Raw genomic sequence first — 15,215 nt, 5'->3', positions numbered from 1 at the left:
TATGCTTTTGAATGTGTGGCAAGATGCGAGGTTAGGTAGTGAAACAATTAATTTCTGTAACATTTTAATTTATTTACAATATTTTAAGAACTATATATAAACTGTAATAATTAAAATTTATATCATCCTTTAATCATTAACAAACAGTTATTACTCTGATCAATAAAATATAAAATATGTTAAAAAGTTGGTGTTATAATGTTATTATTGTATTACTGGACTAAAGTACTGACAACGTAAAGTTTGTGGCAGATATTGAAAAGGCACAAAAATTCCTCATTATATTTGACTCCTTACGTACAATATGTACACGACTTAACACATTTTAACTGTTAGTCTTTATTTACATTTGTTTGCACATTTAATTATGTATAAAATGTAATTTACAACTTTGTGTTTTAGTAATTATTTACAAATTGTACAGGCACTGTCTCTATGGCAGTGGTTTATTTTAGTCTTACATTTGTTCCTGTGATTATTTACACACAGCACGTGACCAATTTATACTAATTCTGTCCCATTACAGTCAACCACAAGTACAGTACTTGACCCCACACTGCAACGTCCCACTCTGCACCAAACACATGTTACCACAACGACAGGGTCAGAGATAGTTCACTTGTGGCCTACTCCAACTTCACAAACGCTTTCTAATAATAGGCAACGGTCAGAAACCGTCGCGGACCTCCGTCTCGGAACTCGTGTTCTCCTTATCTTCGTTTAAAGTAGTAACTTCGGCTTTGTCTACATCATTTTTTACTACACATACGCTGGATGCGGGTTCCATTTTGTCTTCACTGCCATATTTGTTTTTCATTATTTGGACTGTCTCAGACTCATCGGTACATGTTTTGGTGGAGGTGGAGTCCTCGTTCGAGAGAGATAACTCAAACTGAGCAACCAGTTGGCTGAGTACTTTCTTAAGATGATCGAATGACTCCTTGTCAGCGGGAACCCCTTGCGGTTCTATAACAGTTTCACAATTACCCTCATCGCATGTATTTTCAAATTGCCTCTTTAAGAATTTAAGTTCACCAACAGTTACTACGAGATCAGGGTTCTGTAGAAGCGCTTCAGTTAGATAACTACCTTCGTTGGAGAATAGGAACACAGCCGGTATCTCGATGTCGTCCTTGCCGTCACCGGACATCGCGAACAAAGCGGTGGTCTCGTGGGTCGAGTCCGGCACATTGTCGAGGATAATGGCTAAATTGACGCCGGCCTTTTGCATGTTCCGTACCTTTTGTGCAAAAGTGCATTGTCCACGTTTAGCGATAGCGAATTTGCCCTCGACCTCCTTTTTATTCTCGACGGGAGTGCAGGCGTCCAGAGGTGAGACGAAGGTGACTACGTTCATGTACACGTCGTGCGCGGAGATCTCCTTGCCGAAGTGGCCGGGCCCGGCCGGGAACAGCTTGTCGTTGACCTTCACGGCGGCCGGCACCACGCCGTTCTCCATGTCGCTCAGTGAATTCCACTTGGACATCTCACGCATGAACGTGAGCCCTTCCGCCGCGTCTTTAGCTGATTTTGCCTGTTATAAGAAGTAATTTGTTACTACTTGTAGATAGATTTCAGAAAAGCTGTAGCCTCAACCAAACTAGACACAAAGTATATATACTGTAGTTACAAACTGACACTGTAGTTAGAAACAGTAAAAAAAAAGTAATCCAGAATTGGATTTCAATATTATTTTGAGATAATAAATCACAGTATGTTCAACTGCATTAGTTTACCCAAAAATGAGAGCAGTATTTCTTTACTGCAGAGAGGATATCTGCTGATTATTTTATGATACTCAAAATCAGTTCAAGCCAATAATATGTTATATTTATCTGTGAACGTCTAAACCTACGAAATATTGTACGGAAATACAACGGGATTAATATCAAGATGTTCGTTGCTGAGCTTCATGCTAGTGTAAATTTTTGGTATAAAACTGTTTATGGTTTAATAAAAAAGTTAATTAAACATGTCTTATTTTATTTGTAAAAGTATTTTATTGTCAACCACTTTAACTATTTACATAACACAAGAGAGACCTTCATTAGGCTCCTCGTAATATAAAAAACGATCCTTCAAAATGTCTTACATGTGACTCGATTAAATGTCGTATTTTGTCAAGAATATTTGACAAATACTTAACGGTGTTATGCGAAAGCCTTTATACCTCAATGATACAATTATTCTACTACGAAAGTAGAAGAACTGTTGTCATTGCAGGTAACAAACCGCACCAAGCGTATAAAATATATTATTTCGAAAACCATATAAGTTTACCGTAATAGACTTATTTACCCCGAGTTGTACAAATTGCATACACACTAGCGTCTTGGAGCCCTGCCTCACTAGGACGCCATGGCGGCGTCGCTGGCTACGCATCCAAGCAGTTAATATTGAAATGTCACCTTGCCACACCGTCGCCACGTGAATTAAGTGACACATTTCAATAGTATCTGCTTGGATACGTAGCCAGCGACGCAGTCATGGCGTCCTAGTGAGGCAGGCCTCTTACTAATAAACACCGTGCAAGCTTTGATTAGTTCCACAGTTTTTGTCTTTTTCACACATATACAGTTTTAAAATGATTAAAAGTGACAAAACCTTATATTACTAATTACAGCTTACACGTAAGGCAATAAAGGTATAAAGTTAAATCAGTGTATTTACCGTAGAGGTGGTATAAAGCAGTTGCACTCTGCCGTCTGGGAGGGTGAGTACAGAGATGCCCATGTCTGAGAGGGCATGTATTTGGCGCGGGTCGTTGAGAGGTCGCAGGCGGGCGGGAGGCCTAGCTGCGGTCGAACCTAACAGCTGACGCATCGGCTGCCGGACTTTTTCAGCTACTAGCGATGCTGTGTTCGGGCAAGTCCTGAAATAATCGAAGGTCTTTGAATAACAAATGCATAGTATATTCAACGGGTAAGGTTGAAATATTGTTATAAATTATGAAGGATGTAACAGGCTTGATTGATAAATCACTTTCTCAAAGTATGAAGGAATATTAAATACCTTTTAATCGTGAAAGTTTTTTCGATTTGCTTTAAACTAGCCACGTCAATAAGTTCCGATAGAAATTGGCCGATAGATATGGAAAAATTAATCATTTTTATTTTATAAAATGTATAGCTGGGTAGAATTCGTAGGTCAGGGTATCTTAGTGCCGACCAGTAACTATTTAAGATCATCACTTACGACTTATGGCATTAACGAGAAATTTGTAATCATTCAAAAGTATTTTTAGAACAGGATGACTGCAAACTAAGGAATATTTAAAGGAAAACTTTGTGTGTCCAAAAGTTGTTACGACTACTGGTGATGAATGGGAAAAAATATAAATGACATCACATTATTGTTAGTACCTATTGAAATAATTTGATACTATTTTCCCTGTTTATAGTAGCGGTAGTTTTGTTTCGGATTACACAAATTTATTGCTATATAGGGCCACAATAAACATATTTTGTTTGCGGTCGAAGTTGCAACCTTGCATAAGTAAATACATGTCAATAAGTTTCATATTATTATACCTAAAATATTAAGCAGTATTTTATAAACTTACTTTCTATATTTATCTTCATCTTCATCATTAATCTTTAAAGTAAAATATGTAGTATTTTTGCCATCAGTTGCCAATGAAAGCGGCAAAAAATGAGCTTCAGTCGTTAACACATAATCTTCTAATTTAACAGGCAAGTCTTTATCTTCTCCAAAAAGCATGTATAGGTATTTGAAAGTCTCTGCTAAAACGAAGGAATCCATCCTATCCTCGTGTATGCGAGTTCTGACGTCATTCACTGCGGCGTAACCGCAAGGCACCCTAGTGTATTGTTGTAATGCCTTCAGTACAGTCTTCCCAACTTGTAGGTAATGATCGTCTTCAGTCGCACGATGCAAGAAATATGTGGATTCTAGGAACTCTGGCCGTAAAGGATGTTGACCCCAATGTACCTAGAGAAAAAAAAGACATACAATTCAGAAAATCGAAGCGTCATATAAAATGATTACTTTAGTTCTAAATAAATTCGATTATCGATATAAGCGCTTGATTCTTATGACCTTGTACTGATTTAAAATACTGATAAATGAAATATGTATCATTTTATAAGTCGTCATCACAATTTATGTTCTAAAATTAACAACATCGATAAAATTGAGATTCTAACGGACCAATTAAACTATGTAGGTATAAAACACGTGCACAATTGCACAAACATGAAAAAAACTGTCGTTATAAATGTTACTGTATGATTAATTTAATCTAAGCGCATAACAATTCGAATATATTATGATTTTTTAATCTATAAACATTATTTACAACAAAGCAAAGGACAAATTTTGTAAATATCATCTACGATTTTTTTCACTCAAATGTACCTTTAGGGCAAGGCTTATTTATTTTTATCGCACCAAATCTATACTTATATGTTAAAGAATGTTACAGAGTTTCTCGTATACATACTTGGAAGTCGGAGGTGAAAGCTTCAGGGATGAAGGTATGTCGTTGCATCACTTGGTACAGCATCTCATGGGTCTCGACGGCCGGCCGCACGTCGCCCAACAACACTTGCAGTCCCGGCCAGAACGCCAGCAGCGCATCCATGAAGTTGCGAGACTGTAAGTGAGGCCTACGAAACCAAACAATACCTAAGTCTAGAACACATACAAAAGATTTTCCAGGTCCGTTGTGATCTTGGGAAACAAATGTCGATACAAATATCTAAAATTACCTACTTATTAACGACCAGTTTCGGTAAAACGGTTTCCGGGGGTAAAAAGTATCCCTATGTTTATCCAGGTTGCAAGTAATCAGTGTACCAAATTAGTAGATTTTTCGTGAAAGAGTAACCCCCGGTTTTTGAGTACATTTTGCGGTAGTTTATCTATTCAATAGCGTTTTCTTTGTGTGAGTTTTAACGCTATTGAATAGATAAACTGCCGTTGAATGTACCTCAGAAACCGGGGGTAAAAAACATACATACGTCCACACAAACTTTCACATTTAAAATATTAATAGGAAGGATTGGAGTGTTACTATATGTGTATATATTTTATCAGGCAACTGCATATATAAACTGATAAATATAGACATATTTTTCTCTATGGTGACAGAAAATCTTTAAAGGCCGAATTGCTCAAGTCACATATCAAATCGTTCCCTCATCATAATAATGATAGAAAAAGTATGTTTTGTAATGTGAACATTACATGAGTTGTTTGGTCGTTATCAGACTGCACATACCTACGCTAGAACATTACAGAACTATATACAAGGTATGCGCATTCCTTAGTTTGTTGAAAAATATGTAGAACGAGTTACGACTAAAACAATATTTTGAAATATAAGAAACTTTTTGCCCAATTAATTTGCTGCATTTGTTATCAACGATCCATGTAATCGTTGGTTCAGTAAAAAGGCGAATTCAGATTAAGATGCATTCACAGAATTGCGCTTCAAATTCTTATACATTTTCAAGGTTAAAAGTATTTTAATTAACAATTCGGCTGCGAAACGCCGTATCGAAGCGAATCGGCACATAATTAATATTAGGAAACAAGAAAAGTGCTCGTTATTCTCAATGAAAGATCGTGTGAACGACTGTATAAACAAACTATGCTCCAGTATTTATTCGTTAATATCGATTGATCCTTCACAAAAACGTGGTATACAATGGCATGTGAATCCAGCCTAACAGCTCAGTACACGTCATAGCTTTTCTTTATTGTCACAACACCTTATAGACAAATATTATGAGAGTCACGACGCCAAAGACGTGGCCTTTTGTGTCTTTGTCAATGCGTCGTGAGTTATTTCTTCCCCGAAAAGACTACTGATGAATGAATTCGGTCTTATACCCAACATGATTGTATAATAAAGTTTCTTTAGACTGCTACTTATTAACGACTATCTACCCTACTACTTGTACTAATATGGGGAAAAGGCGTGATTTTATCCTACTAATATTATAAATGCGAAAGTTTGTGAGAATGTATTTATGTATTGATCTTTGTTACTCTTTCACGCAAATACTACTGAACCGATTATAACATATGGTATATATGACATTTGGTATATAGGTAGCTGAAGACCCAGAATAACACATAGACTTACTTATACTACTTTATATCCCGGAGTTCCCGAGGGATCCGGATTTACACGGGAAGAGTTTCCACGCGGACGTAGTCGCGGGCGGCCTCTAGTGTATGTATAAAGAAGGTACTAAGGAAATACAGCGCTTGTGTTTAGTAAATAATAACGGTTAATTATTTAGAGTCAGCTCCTCGCGCGGTAGTTCCGCTGGCCTCGCAAGTCATCCGGCTAACAGCTAGCATTATGTTCGTACTGTTACTAAGACCTATGTACTACAGTCAACGTTCTTACATAAATACTATTATATGGAAGGAACGGGAACTACTACTACAGGAACTACTGGTCCGATTTAAAAAAAATCTTTCAGTGTAAGATAGCCCATTTATCGAGGAAGGCTATAGGCTATATATCATCATGCTACAACCAATAGGAGCAGAGTAACAGTAAAAAATGTTACAAAAACGACCCATTCTCTGTTATGTGACGCAAGCGAAGTTGCGCGAGTCAGCTTGTTTACTTATATATACAACAGTTCCTGATCCTAAGGGCTTACTTCAACTAATCCAGGGATTACTTAGTAACAAAGTTTTACGGTACAACGCTAATAATGTAGGTACTTTTTACACAACTATGTTGTTAACAGTTAAGAATTTCTTTTAATAAATCTGCAATAAAATTGTGACTCTAGTAATAATAATGTGTCATGATCTCCAAAGGTAATAAAGTGTTGTAAAATATCATCCATCCGGTAGTAATAATCGAAGTTGATGACAATTTCAAGCCTACTATTATTATAAATGCAAAAAAAATAAGTTGGATGTATGTTTGTTGCTGTATTATCAAAAACTTAAGGACGGAATTTAATAAAATTTGCTACATCAATAGCTTTTTAACCTGGATTAAGACAAAGGATACTTTTCACCCCGTGAAATCATTTTACGCGGACTAAGTCGCATGCAGAAGGTAGTCTTTCATAATTACATAACACAGTTCAGTGAGTCTCATTAAAAACAAACGTCACAGTTACAGTGTCACGACTTCCTCAAGTGTGCAAATATTGCACTTACTTACATACGTCTAAATATACCCCTTACATTATCCAGGTGGTAGATATGAAATAACGCCACCTAGGCGTGGTAGTGTTCATTAAAAAACCTCACGAGATAAGGGACGTTTAATGCCAATCATACTATTATTAATGCGAAAGATTTGTGAGAATGGATGTGGTATCTATCTATATTTGTTTATTCCTCTTCCACGAAAAAACTACTGGACGTATTTTAATGAAATTCGGATAACCTGAATTAACACACAGGATACTTAAATCTTTTCACGCGTAAGAAATTGCGGGCAGAAGCTAGCTGCATATAGTTAATAACATATCTCACCTGTGCATATGCACGGCCAACATAACTGGACCCCTGCTGATGTACTTCATGACCGCGTTGTAGTGTCTGTTGAACCTGGCCAGGTACTTCTCGTCTCCGAGCAGAATGTAGGCTTTCAGGCAGTATTCATAGTAGGAGTCGATGCCGGCGCCAACACCAGAGTCTTTGCGAACCCAGTCACCGGAGTGTATGTTTATGACTGTACCCATGAGATCCGACGTTCTAAACAAAGAAATACAATTTATTGTAATACATTATGAAAACCTTCACTATTAGGCTATAACTAAAGTCGGGAATGTGAAATCATACAGGGATATATTAATAAATAAATATAACACAATTCTATACTTCGCTTTTCAATTTGAAACTGTTTGATACAATACTAGCATCTTCTTCAAATATTGAATACATTCAACACAACAAACAACATTCATTTAAAGCATTTAGTAGAAAAAATAAGTATTCTTAACAGAAGTTAGGCATAGCCAATACTTATGGACAACAAAAAGAGAGATGAAGCCATTGCTTATACAAATTCACAGAAAAAATAAATACATACCTATGTCTAATTTTCCATAGCCTATCCATAGCCTTGTGTGCCTTTTGTTCATAGACAGGGTTCCCCGTGAGACGAGAGAGTGCAGCCATTTCCAGTATCATGGTGCCAGCGCAAGCTGTGCAGGTCTCACGAGACTCCGATAACCCTCGGATGCCGTGACGAAGATTTACCTGAACACAAACAAATAATTACTACTTTTTTTACTAACGATACCTATACTCATATTGAATTATCGTGATAAATACATACACGACATCAAGCCTATTATACCTGAAGATGTAGGCAGATGTATATAAAATACATCCACGTTTCGCCATTGACAAATTCAGTCTTATGTAATAGGGGGCAAAGCCAAGCCTATTGCCCTTTATCGGGTACGTTACTAAACACCGGGCAATTATTGAGATATATTGAAAAATAAATTAGGAAAGGAAAGGAACCTTATGATCAAAAGACGGATACACTACCGACCGCGCCCCAAAGACAGTCAAGTAATAATAGTTGTTTTTTCAATTTACGATAAAAGGCAAATTATGGTTGCAAAAAGTAATTTGATGTGGTAGAGGAAAATTCAACTTTTATTTATATCATCCTTATTCGTATCCAAAACAATTATAAGACGAAAAATTGTAATGTTACATTTAAGTATTATTTCTGTAGACTATTGTTATTAGTCAATGAATGTAATATTATCTGTATACTTTGCAGTTTAATCAACAACACGTTGGTTTCATAATATCATGTAGGTATTTGTCGTAGGGCATATTTGCATAAACGCAACCTACTGTAATGCGAGCAGGATAATAACAGGAGTGACTAACACCGCATAAGTAAGGCTCAATACATGTACTTAGCTATGTTTAGAATTGATAACTAATGCTTTGTTTATGAAAATTAATACATCGCTTTACACTTCCACAATGATATTCTATCTTAATCAAAATATATATGAAACTCTTCTGTTACTGATGGATGGACAACAGTCGAACTACTAAGCGTAGAAAGTTGAAATTCTAAATATTGGGTATGAAGATTCCTTAAGTGTTATTCCACCCTAAAGGGGGTGAAATTCCATACGGGCAAAGCCGCGGGCGGAATGCTCATAATATTGTAAATGCGATAATTTGTGAGGATAGATGCATGTGTGTATGTTTGTATCTCTTTCATGAACGAACTACTAAATTCGTTTACGATTCGAATTAGATTCGATACAAACACAGTTTTTTTTCACAGGGGTGATGTCGCGGTCTGTAGCTAGAAATGCATAATAAGAAAAGGATAAGTAAAGGCATACTATATTTAAGTAGGTCGGGGACGAAGTAATCACAGATGAAAATTGCATAAAGATTTTTAATCATAACATAATTGTCAATGAAAGTAAAGTTTTAAGTGTACTACAATATTAATGTGTTTTACAAATGAATAGCTATAATAATACGCAAGCAGTGTCAAAAGCAGACTTAGTAACAAATAATACGTGAACTATATAGCGATCATCCCTTATAGGTACAGGTGTTTAACAAGAAAGTCGGCAATGAGGGCGCGATCGATTGTACTAGCTCACCTCGCATTCAGCAAGGCCGTTTAAGCCAATTGACACAAAAGAACAACTACTTTTATTCAATTTTTTATTTCACAACTCGGCACGGGTTTGATTATGTTAACCGCTGTTAACGTAAACTATCACAGATTCAAAACTTGTGCATTTCAATTGAAAAAGGCGGTTACGATACCAAAGAATCTCTAATTTTTTGTATCATTCTTGCTAGGTTTCCGACGACATATTTAAACTTTACAGTAAATTATCATATATGGAAAATCTAACTTACTTTGCCATGAGGTATCCCTGTAGAAGTGTTGAAGGAAGGCAGAAGTCTTTTGCCCAGGTCTTCGGCCATCGCCAGCAATTCACCGTTGTACCACTGCAGCGCCGGCACTTCGTACTTCAACGCAGTCGCTAGAACGTGCGCTGATAACAATCCCCTACAAATTGTAACAGTTTTTATTAGAAATTCAACACATTTTTACTTTTAAATTGTTTTGGCATAAAACCTTTTGATGGAGGCTTCGCTGTCATGAGGATAAAAAATCCTAAAACAACGATCTGTAAATCACACAAATATTCGTTCCAAATAGTAGAGATTGTTTTTACAACAACCGATATACATATCTAGCTCCCATTGCGATAAACGCGACATCACAAAATGTAAAGCGAAAGTATATTTTCAGCATTTTGAGTACTTTATTGCACAGTACTTATAATGATCAATTCATACAAAATGTTTACTTTGAAGACAGCTGTTTCTTAAACTGATGTATTCGTCAAGAAGGTAGAAGTATATAAAAATCATCTGCTAATCTTTATAAGTAAGTGCATAGTTGTGTTAAAGTATATAATAGCCAATATGTTTAAATTATAACAACACATAACACGTAGTTGTATTCATTACATAAAGTAACAGTGGATATTTCATGCCATACGTAATGAGACACGTGATACTCGTATAAGTGTACGTCTTAGTAGCCACATGTCTGCGAAGAGTATCACACAGCATACAATTTTATATGAAAACGTTTTGTCTTTTACGCATAATTAGGCTCCAAAATTGTTTTTCTTTTTTAAATTGACAATTCCGGATCTAAGAAATTAAGGAGTCAATTTAGTTTTATTATTGTGTTCCACAAAAAAACATACACTTTATCATGCAATCAGCATAAACATTCCTGCTCCGACATATCTACTCTATATATCTATTTGCTTCGTGTGGGAATAGAACCTTTCTTACATAGTGGTAGCGGAGTGAGGACCGCCTTAACCACTGCGCTGTTAAAATTACAAACTGTTCACGACCTCCCTAGGAAGAAAAATGGTCTACGCAAAAGCAGTTCAATTTATCAAGTATATGAACAAAATGTTACTCACCCCAACATTCTGATATTAGTTTCAAACACCGACACGACGATGTCATGGTCAAATGTGACATCTTTTATGACCAGTTTGATGGCGTTGCTAAATTCTGAGAAGTCTCCCATGATAGCCAACGTGTCCAAACTGTCCACCAGTGTGAGAGAAAAACTGAAAAACATCAACACGTATTAACACTAACACCCTGGTCTATTTTATATCAATGACTTCATTAGAATCTAGTAGAATTCTAATTCTTCTTTCTTTCTAATTTCTTCTTCTAATTTCGGTTGTGGGAACTTTTTACATAACTTAGTGGCTATTTGTGCTTGTAAATATTTGAGCCGTGTGTCAGAGTCAGCCCAGAAGTGAGGAGAGGACAGTAATAGGAGAGTGCAGGCCATACGAATAAACGCAAAAAAGTCGTCGTATTGTTTTTAAAATAATGAGTGTTGTTGTGTTGTTGTAGTGCAATACTCAGGTCTAAATTTTACTTATGTTAAACCTCTATAATTTTTTATCTTCAATTTAACCCATTAATGTCCCACTGCTGGGCAAGGATCTCCTCCCGTAAAACCTCTTTATATTACCTTAATATTCATTGAGCTATATTAATACACGTTTATTATTACGGTGATCTCTCAAAATTGCATCTAATGTTTTCTTTGTATTAACAAATTTCACCTTGTTAGAAAATTAATAAAATCAATGTCTTTTTATCTTATAGGTTTACTACTATAAAATTATATAGCCCAAACCGCGAAATGATAGGGTAGTTGTCTAGGTTAACGAAACATTAGTACTAATCCGGAAAATTTTCATTCAATAATGTTGAAATTTAAATGATTACAGACTAAAACATTACATTAAGCGCTCATTTGATTCGAACGATATTAGGATTCTTGTGACGTCACTATGTCGTATTTCTTAAAATGCGTTTTGGCATTTCATAAAGAGTAGCTGGTTTGACTGGTAGACGACTACCCTATTATTTTTATATTACAAAAACCAAATGATGTTACCGCGTAGTTCAACACATACAAAATAAGTACGTAGCACAACACAGATATTATGCGCTGTTGTGCCAATCGCTCATTGGTCCATTTTCATTAATGACAAACATTTTCAGTTGGTTCCAAATTCTGACGTATTTCAAGCATACCCATTTACGTACATTCAGTAATACTCGATTACAATATTGCAAATCGATGACAAAAATACTGAGATGCATTCACAGTGGAAACTACATCCTTTAAGTAGTTAAAAGTAGTAAAAAATAAAATCTGTCATACTTTTACAAACAAGCCTGACAATGTGTGGCACTTGTTGGTGTTAAGTGATATCCAATAGAAATATTTATGAGTTGCAATGAACCAATTGAGCCCATCAGAATGCATTATTATTTGCCATATAGAATGAGTATAGAATCAATGCATTGTAAGATAGTACTTACTTTCCAAGGGCATCGTCCATATCACCGCGACTTGGCGTGATTCCTTTCCACCTGCCTTTGCAGCTGAGCGGCATCAGTTCATCAGCAGGATACGCATTTTCCATGTACGCGTTATATGCATGATAGAACATCTTCCGAGCTTCCTCCCTAAACAAAACAGGCAAATGATTATTACAATACAATAAAATATGAATATCAGGAAAAATGTACCATTATTCCCTGTGTTATATATTGATATGGATGTAGAAGATTAAATGGCCATAATTTTATTGACATAATAATATTTCAGGGATACAATCAGGTCCAAAGAAAGGTCCTAATCTGCACGTGGCCAGCAAGGTGGCCTCGAGGCCTATCCTTTTTCTCAATTGGCAGGAGATACTTACCCAGTGCAGTGGGATAGTAATGGGTAAAAAAAAATGTAATTTCTTCAATGGCTTTTCAAACCCGATTACAACATACTAGTATCAAATGTAGTGCCTAATATGTATTTTGTACTAATCACTTGCTTATAAATATTACATCCTACTCATTAACAATCTTGGCGAAGTTATTAATAGCTATGAAAGTCATATAATAAAAGGTAGGAGGTATTTAAGATACAGAGACATACAAATTTCAGAAATGTGGCTTGATAAATATGTGCAACTATAAATTAAGAGCAGCTGTGTAAATTGACATGACTGTCAGCACTCTCACTTCAAAGTTTGAGACATTATATTCTAAATTCTTTTAGGGTTTTTTATGTGTGTTATTGTATTTATTTACTAATCATTGACTATAAATCTGTTCAGGTTTTATTAATATTAATAATAGCATGATTAGGAGTAGAGTTTAGCATGATGATGCTCATGTGCTTTACACTAGAATATATGTAATCCGCAAACCTACCAAAATTGATTTCATTGTTTAGGCGGTGATACTAAACCATACATACAGTTGCTTGTAATATTACAATGATTAGATGACTACATATGTATATCAACATAAATGTGAAGTTGTGTGCACACTACTGGTCATTGTTAAGTCAAGGTACGGTTGCTTGCTGTGCGGTTAGACATTCTAAGTACCTGGTTATTTTTATAGATTAGTTAGTATCAATAAATTCATAATCTGTTCCTATGTAAAATATACATAACAACACACAGATAGCAAGTATATGTATATGGATTTCAAACAATCTACTGTAGCAATCATTCAATAGAGAACAAACTTCCCACTTAGCACCCTGGCTTGTTACACACATAATATTCTACAGCTACAGATCCACATCTCACAACCACAGTACAGGTACTTGCTAGATAACATACAAGTGCCCACTATAGTGCCTTCAACAACTTACTATACAAGATTTACTTCTGTGGGTAGGTACAGACATGTCTTAACATAGAGATAAGGGAGTTGCCACTGACATATTTACGTAGATTATAACTTTTTTTACAAGGATGTGGTGAGTAGAAGTTGAAGAGGGCATTACAGCCTGTGTTTTACTGATGTAAAATAATGTCCCTGACTCTAAATAGTCTTTCCTGTTACGATAAAGTTAACGCCTTACATTCACGTTCAACACCCTATTTCGCATACCACGCCTTATAACAATTTTATAGAACAGCTATAATAAAAAAGTTTTATACAAATCATTGCACTAAAGGTAATTATTATACCAATGGATAAAAGAAAATATGATATTAGCAAGCACACAAAGGGTTCGTTTTAAACAACAACCAATATCAACATAACGAAAATTTACCTTAAGCTCAGCCGCTCCGTCTTAGTCATACGAGATACAGCTTCTTCTTCTGTTCTTACGGATATTATTGCTAAAATAAAAACTAATAAAACTCGATATGCCATTATCATCGTAATCACAATATTTTCAAATGACTAGTATTCTTATCTACGAATAAAAATTAGAACAATCGCATCGAGAGCATAAGGTAAATAAGATTTTATAATAATAAAAGTATAAATTAGTAATTTGTTAAGATTTAAAAATTAAAAAATGAAAAAAAACTAATCGTCCTGATCTGAACTGCTACAAAACTTTACAGGCCTCCATGACAGTTGTCAGCAAGTTGCGGCCCACACCTACAATTTCAAATTGTAAGTATCTTTAGCATACTTGGTATTGACAAAATTATTGAATAAGATTTATAAAAATCACATTAAAACACTTAAAATTTTCTGATCTTAAATTTCTTTGCTGATATGCACAGAACAATTTTTTTATCTTATTGTACTTCTTTAAGTAATAATATATTCTGCTAAGTAAATTACAGTGAAGAACCAATGCAATTTATTGTAGCCTAAATGAGTAACGGAACGCACCCTTTTATGCAGGTTGTACAAATGAACACGTATTCGCATTCGCATGATTTTAGAGTTGGACCCTACTGTATATACATATAAAAGTAGAGTCTGCAGCAAGTGTAGGTATTCAATTAAATCAAATATTATGATGCTAACTAAAGCTAACGGGTCTGTCCTATTTAAAAAAATAATGAATCCCACACAAGTCAAGCACCTATTACCTACTTGCACACATTACCTACACACATTCCAAACTACTTATCGGAGTTAGAAAGGAGCTTAAAATTGTACAAAACCCGTTTTTATACATTAGCACGAAGGATTTTTTTTAATTCACCGTCGACATAATGTTTAGTAGGGGATGAAAGCTTGTATCGAAATAAGTAACTGAGTAACATCCGAAGCAAAAAGCGTTTAATTTTTGTTTGGGTACATACTTTTTTTCTAAATAATAATAAAAAAAAGAAAAACGTTTAGGTATTCTTTTAACTTAGGTAGGTATCTACCTA

General features: G+C 35.4%; 1 protein-coding gene across 1 annotated transcript; it reads right to left on the bottom strand.

The window, feature by feature from the left end:
• Window positions 1-50: 50 nt before the first annotated feature.
• Window positions 51-14,470, bottom strand: Edem2 (ER degradation enhancer, mannosidase alpha-like 2). Its single transcript, XM_076134394.1, has 10 exons — window positions 14,147-14,470; window positions 12,397-12,543; window positions 10,962-11,114; window positions 9,868-10,021; window positions 8,039-8,208; window positions 7,480-7,701; window positions 4,463-4,628; window positions 3,563-3,951; window positions 2,671-2,872; window positions 51-1,534 (listed from the first exon to the last, which is right to left on the bottom strand). Exons 1-10 carry the CDS (start codon window positions 14,254-14,256, stop codon window positions 668-670), a joined length of 2,580 nt encoding a protein of 859 aa, XP_075990509.1. The 5' UTR covers window positions 14,257-14,470; the 3' UTR covers window positions 51-667.
• Between the last annotated feature and the right edge of the window lie 745 nt (window positions 14,471-15,215).

This window comes from Anticarsia gemmatalis, chromosome Z, assembly GCF_050436995.1.
Source record: "Anticarsia gemmatalis isolate Benzon Research Colony breed Stoneville strain chromosome Z, ilAntGemm2 primary, whole genome shotgun sequence".
NCBI lineage: Eukaryota > Metazoa > Arthropoda > Insecta > Lepidoptera > Erebidae > Anticarsia > Anticarsia gemmatalis.
Note: the sequence above shows the minus strand (reverse complement) of the source record. Positions and strands in the feature narration are given on the sequence as shown.

What these genes read in the sequence shown, in the direction of transcription:
- Edem2 (XM_076134394.1), bottom strand. Translation starts at nt 14,256, where the DNA reads ATGATAATGGCATATCGAGTTTTATTAGTTTTTATTTTAGCAATAATA. An exon ending in CTATGGAAAATTAGACATAG is followed by an intron (nt 7,702 to 8,038) that starts GTATGTATTTAT and finishes TTCTTTGTTTAG; the next exon opens with AACGTCGGATCTCATGGGTA. An exon ending in TGCTTTATACCACCTCTACG is followed by an intron (nt 1,535 to 2,670) that starts GTAAATACACTG and finishes TTCTTATAACAG; the next exon opens with GCAAAATCAGCTAAAGACGC.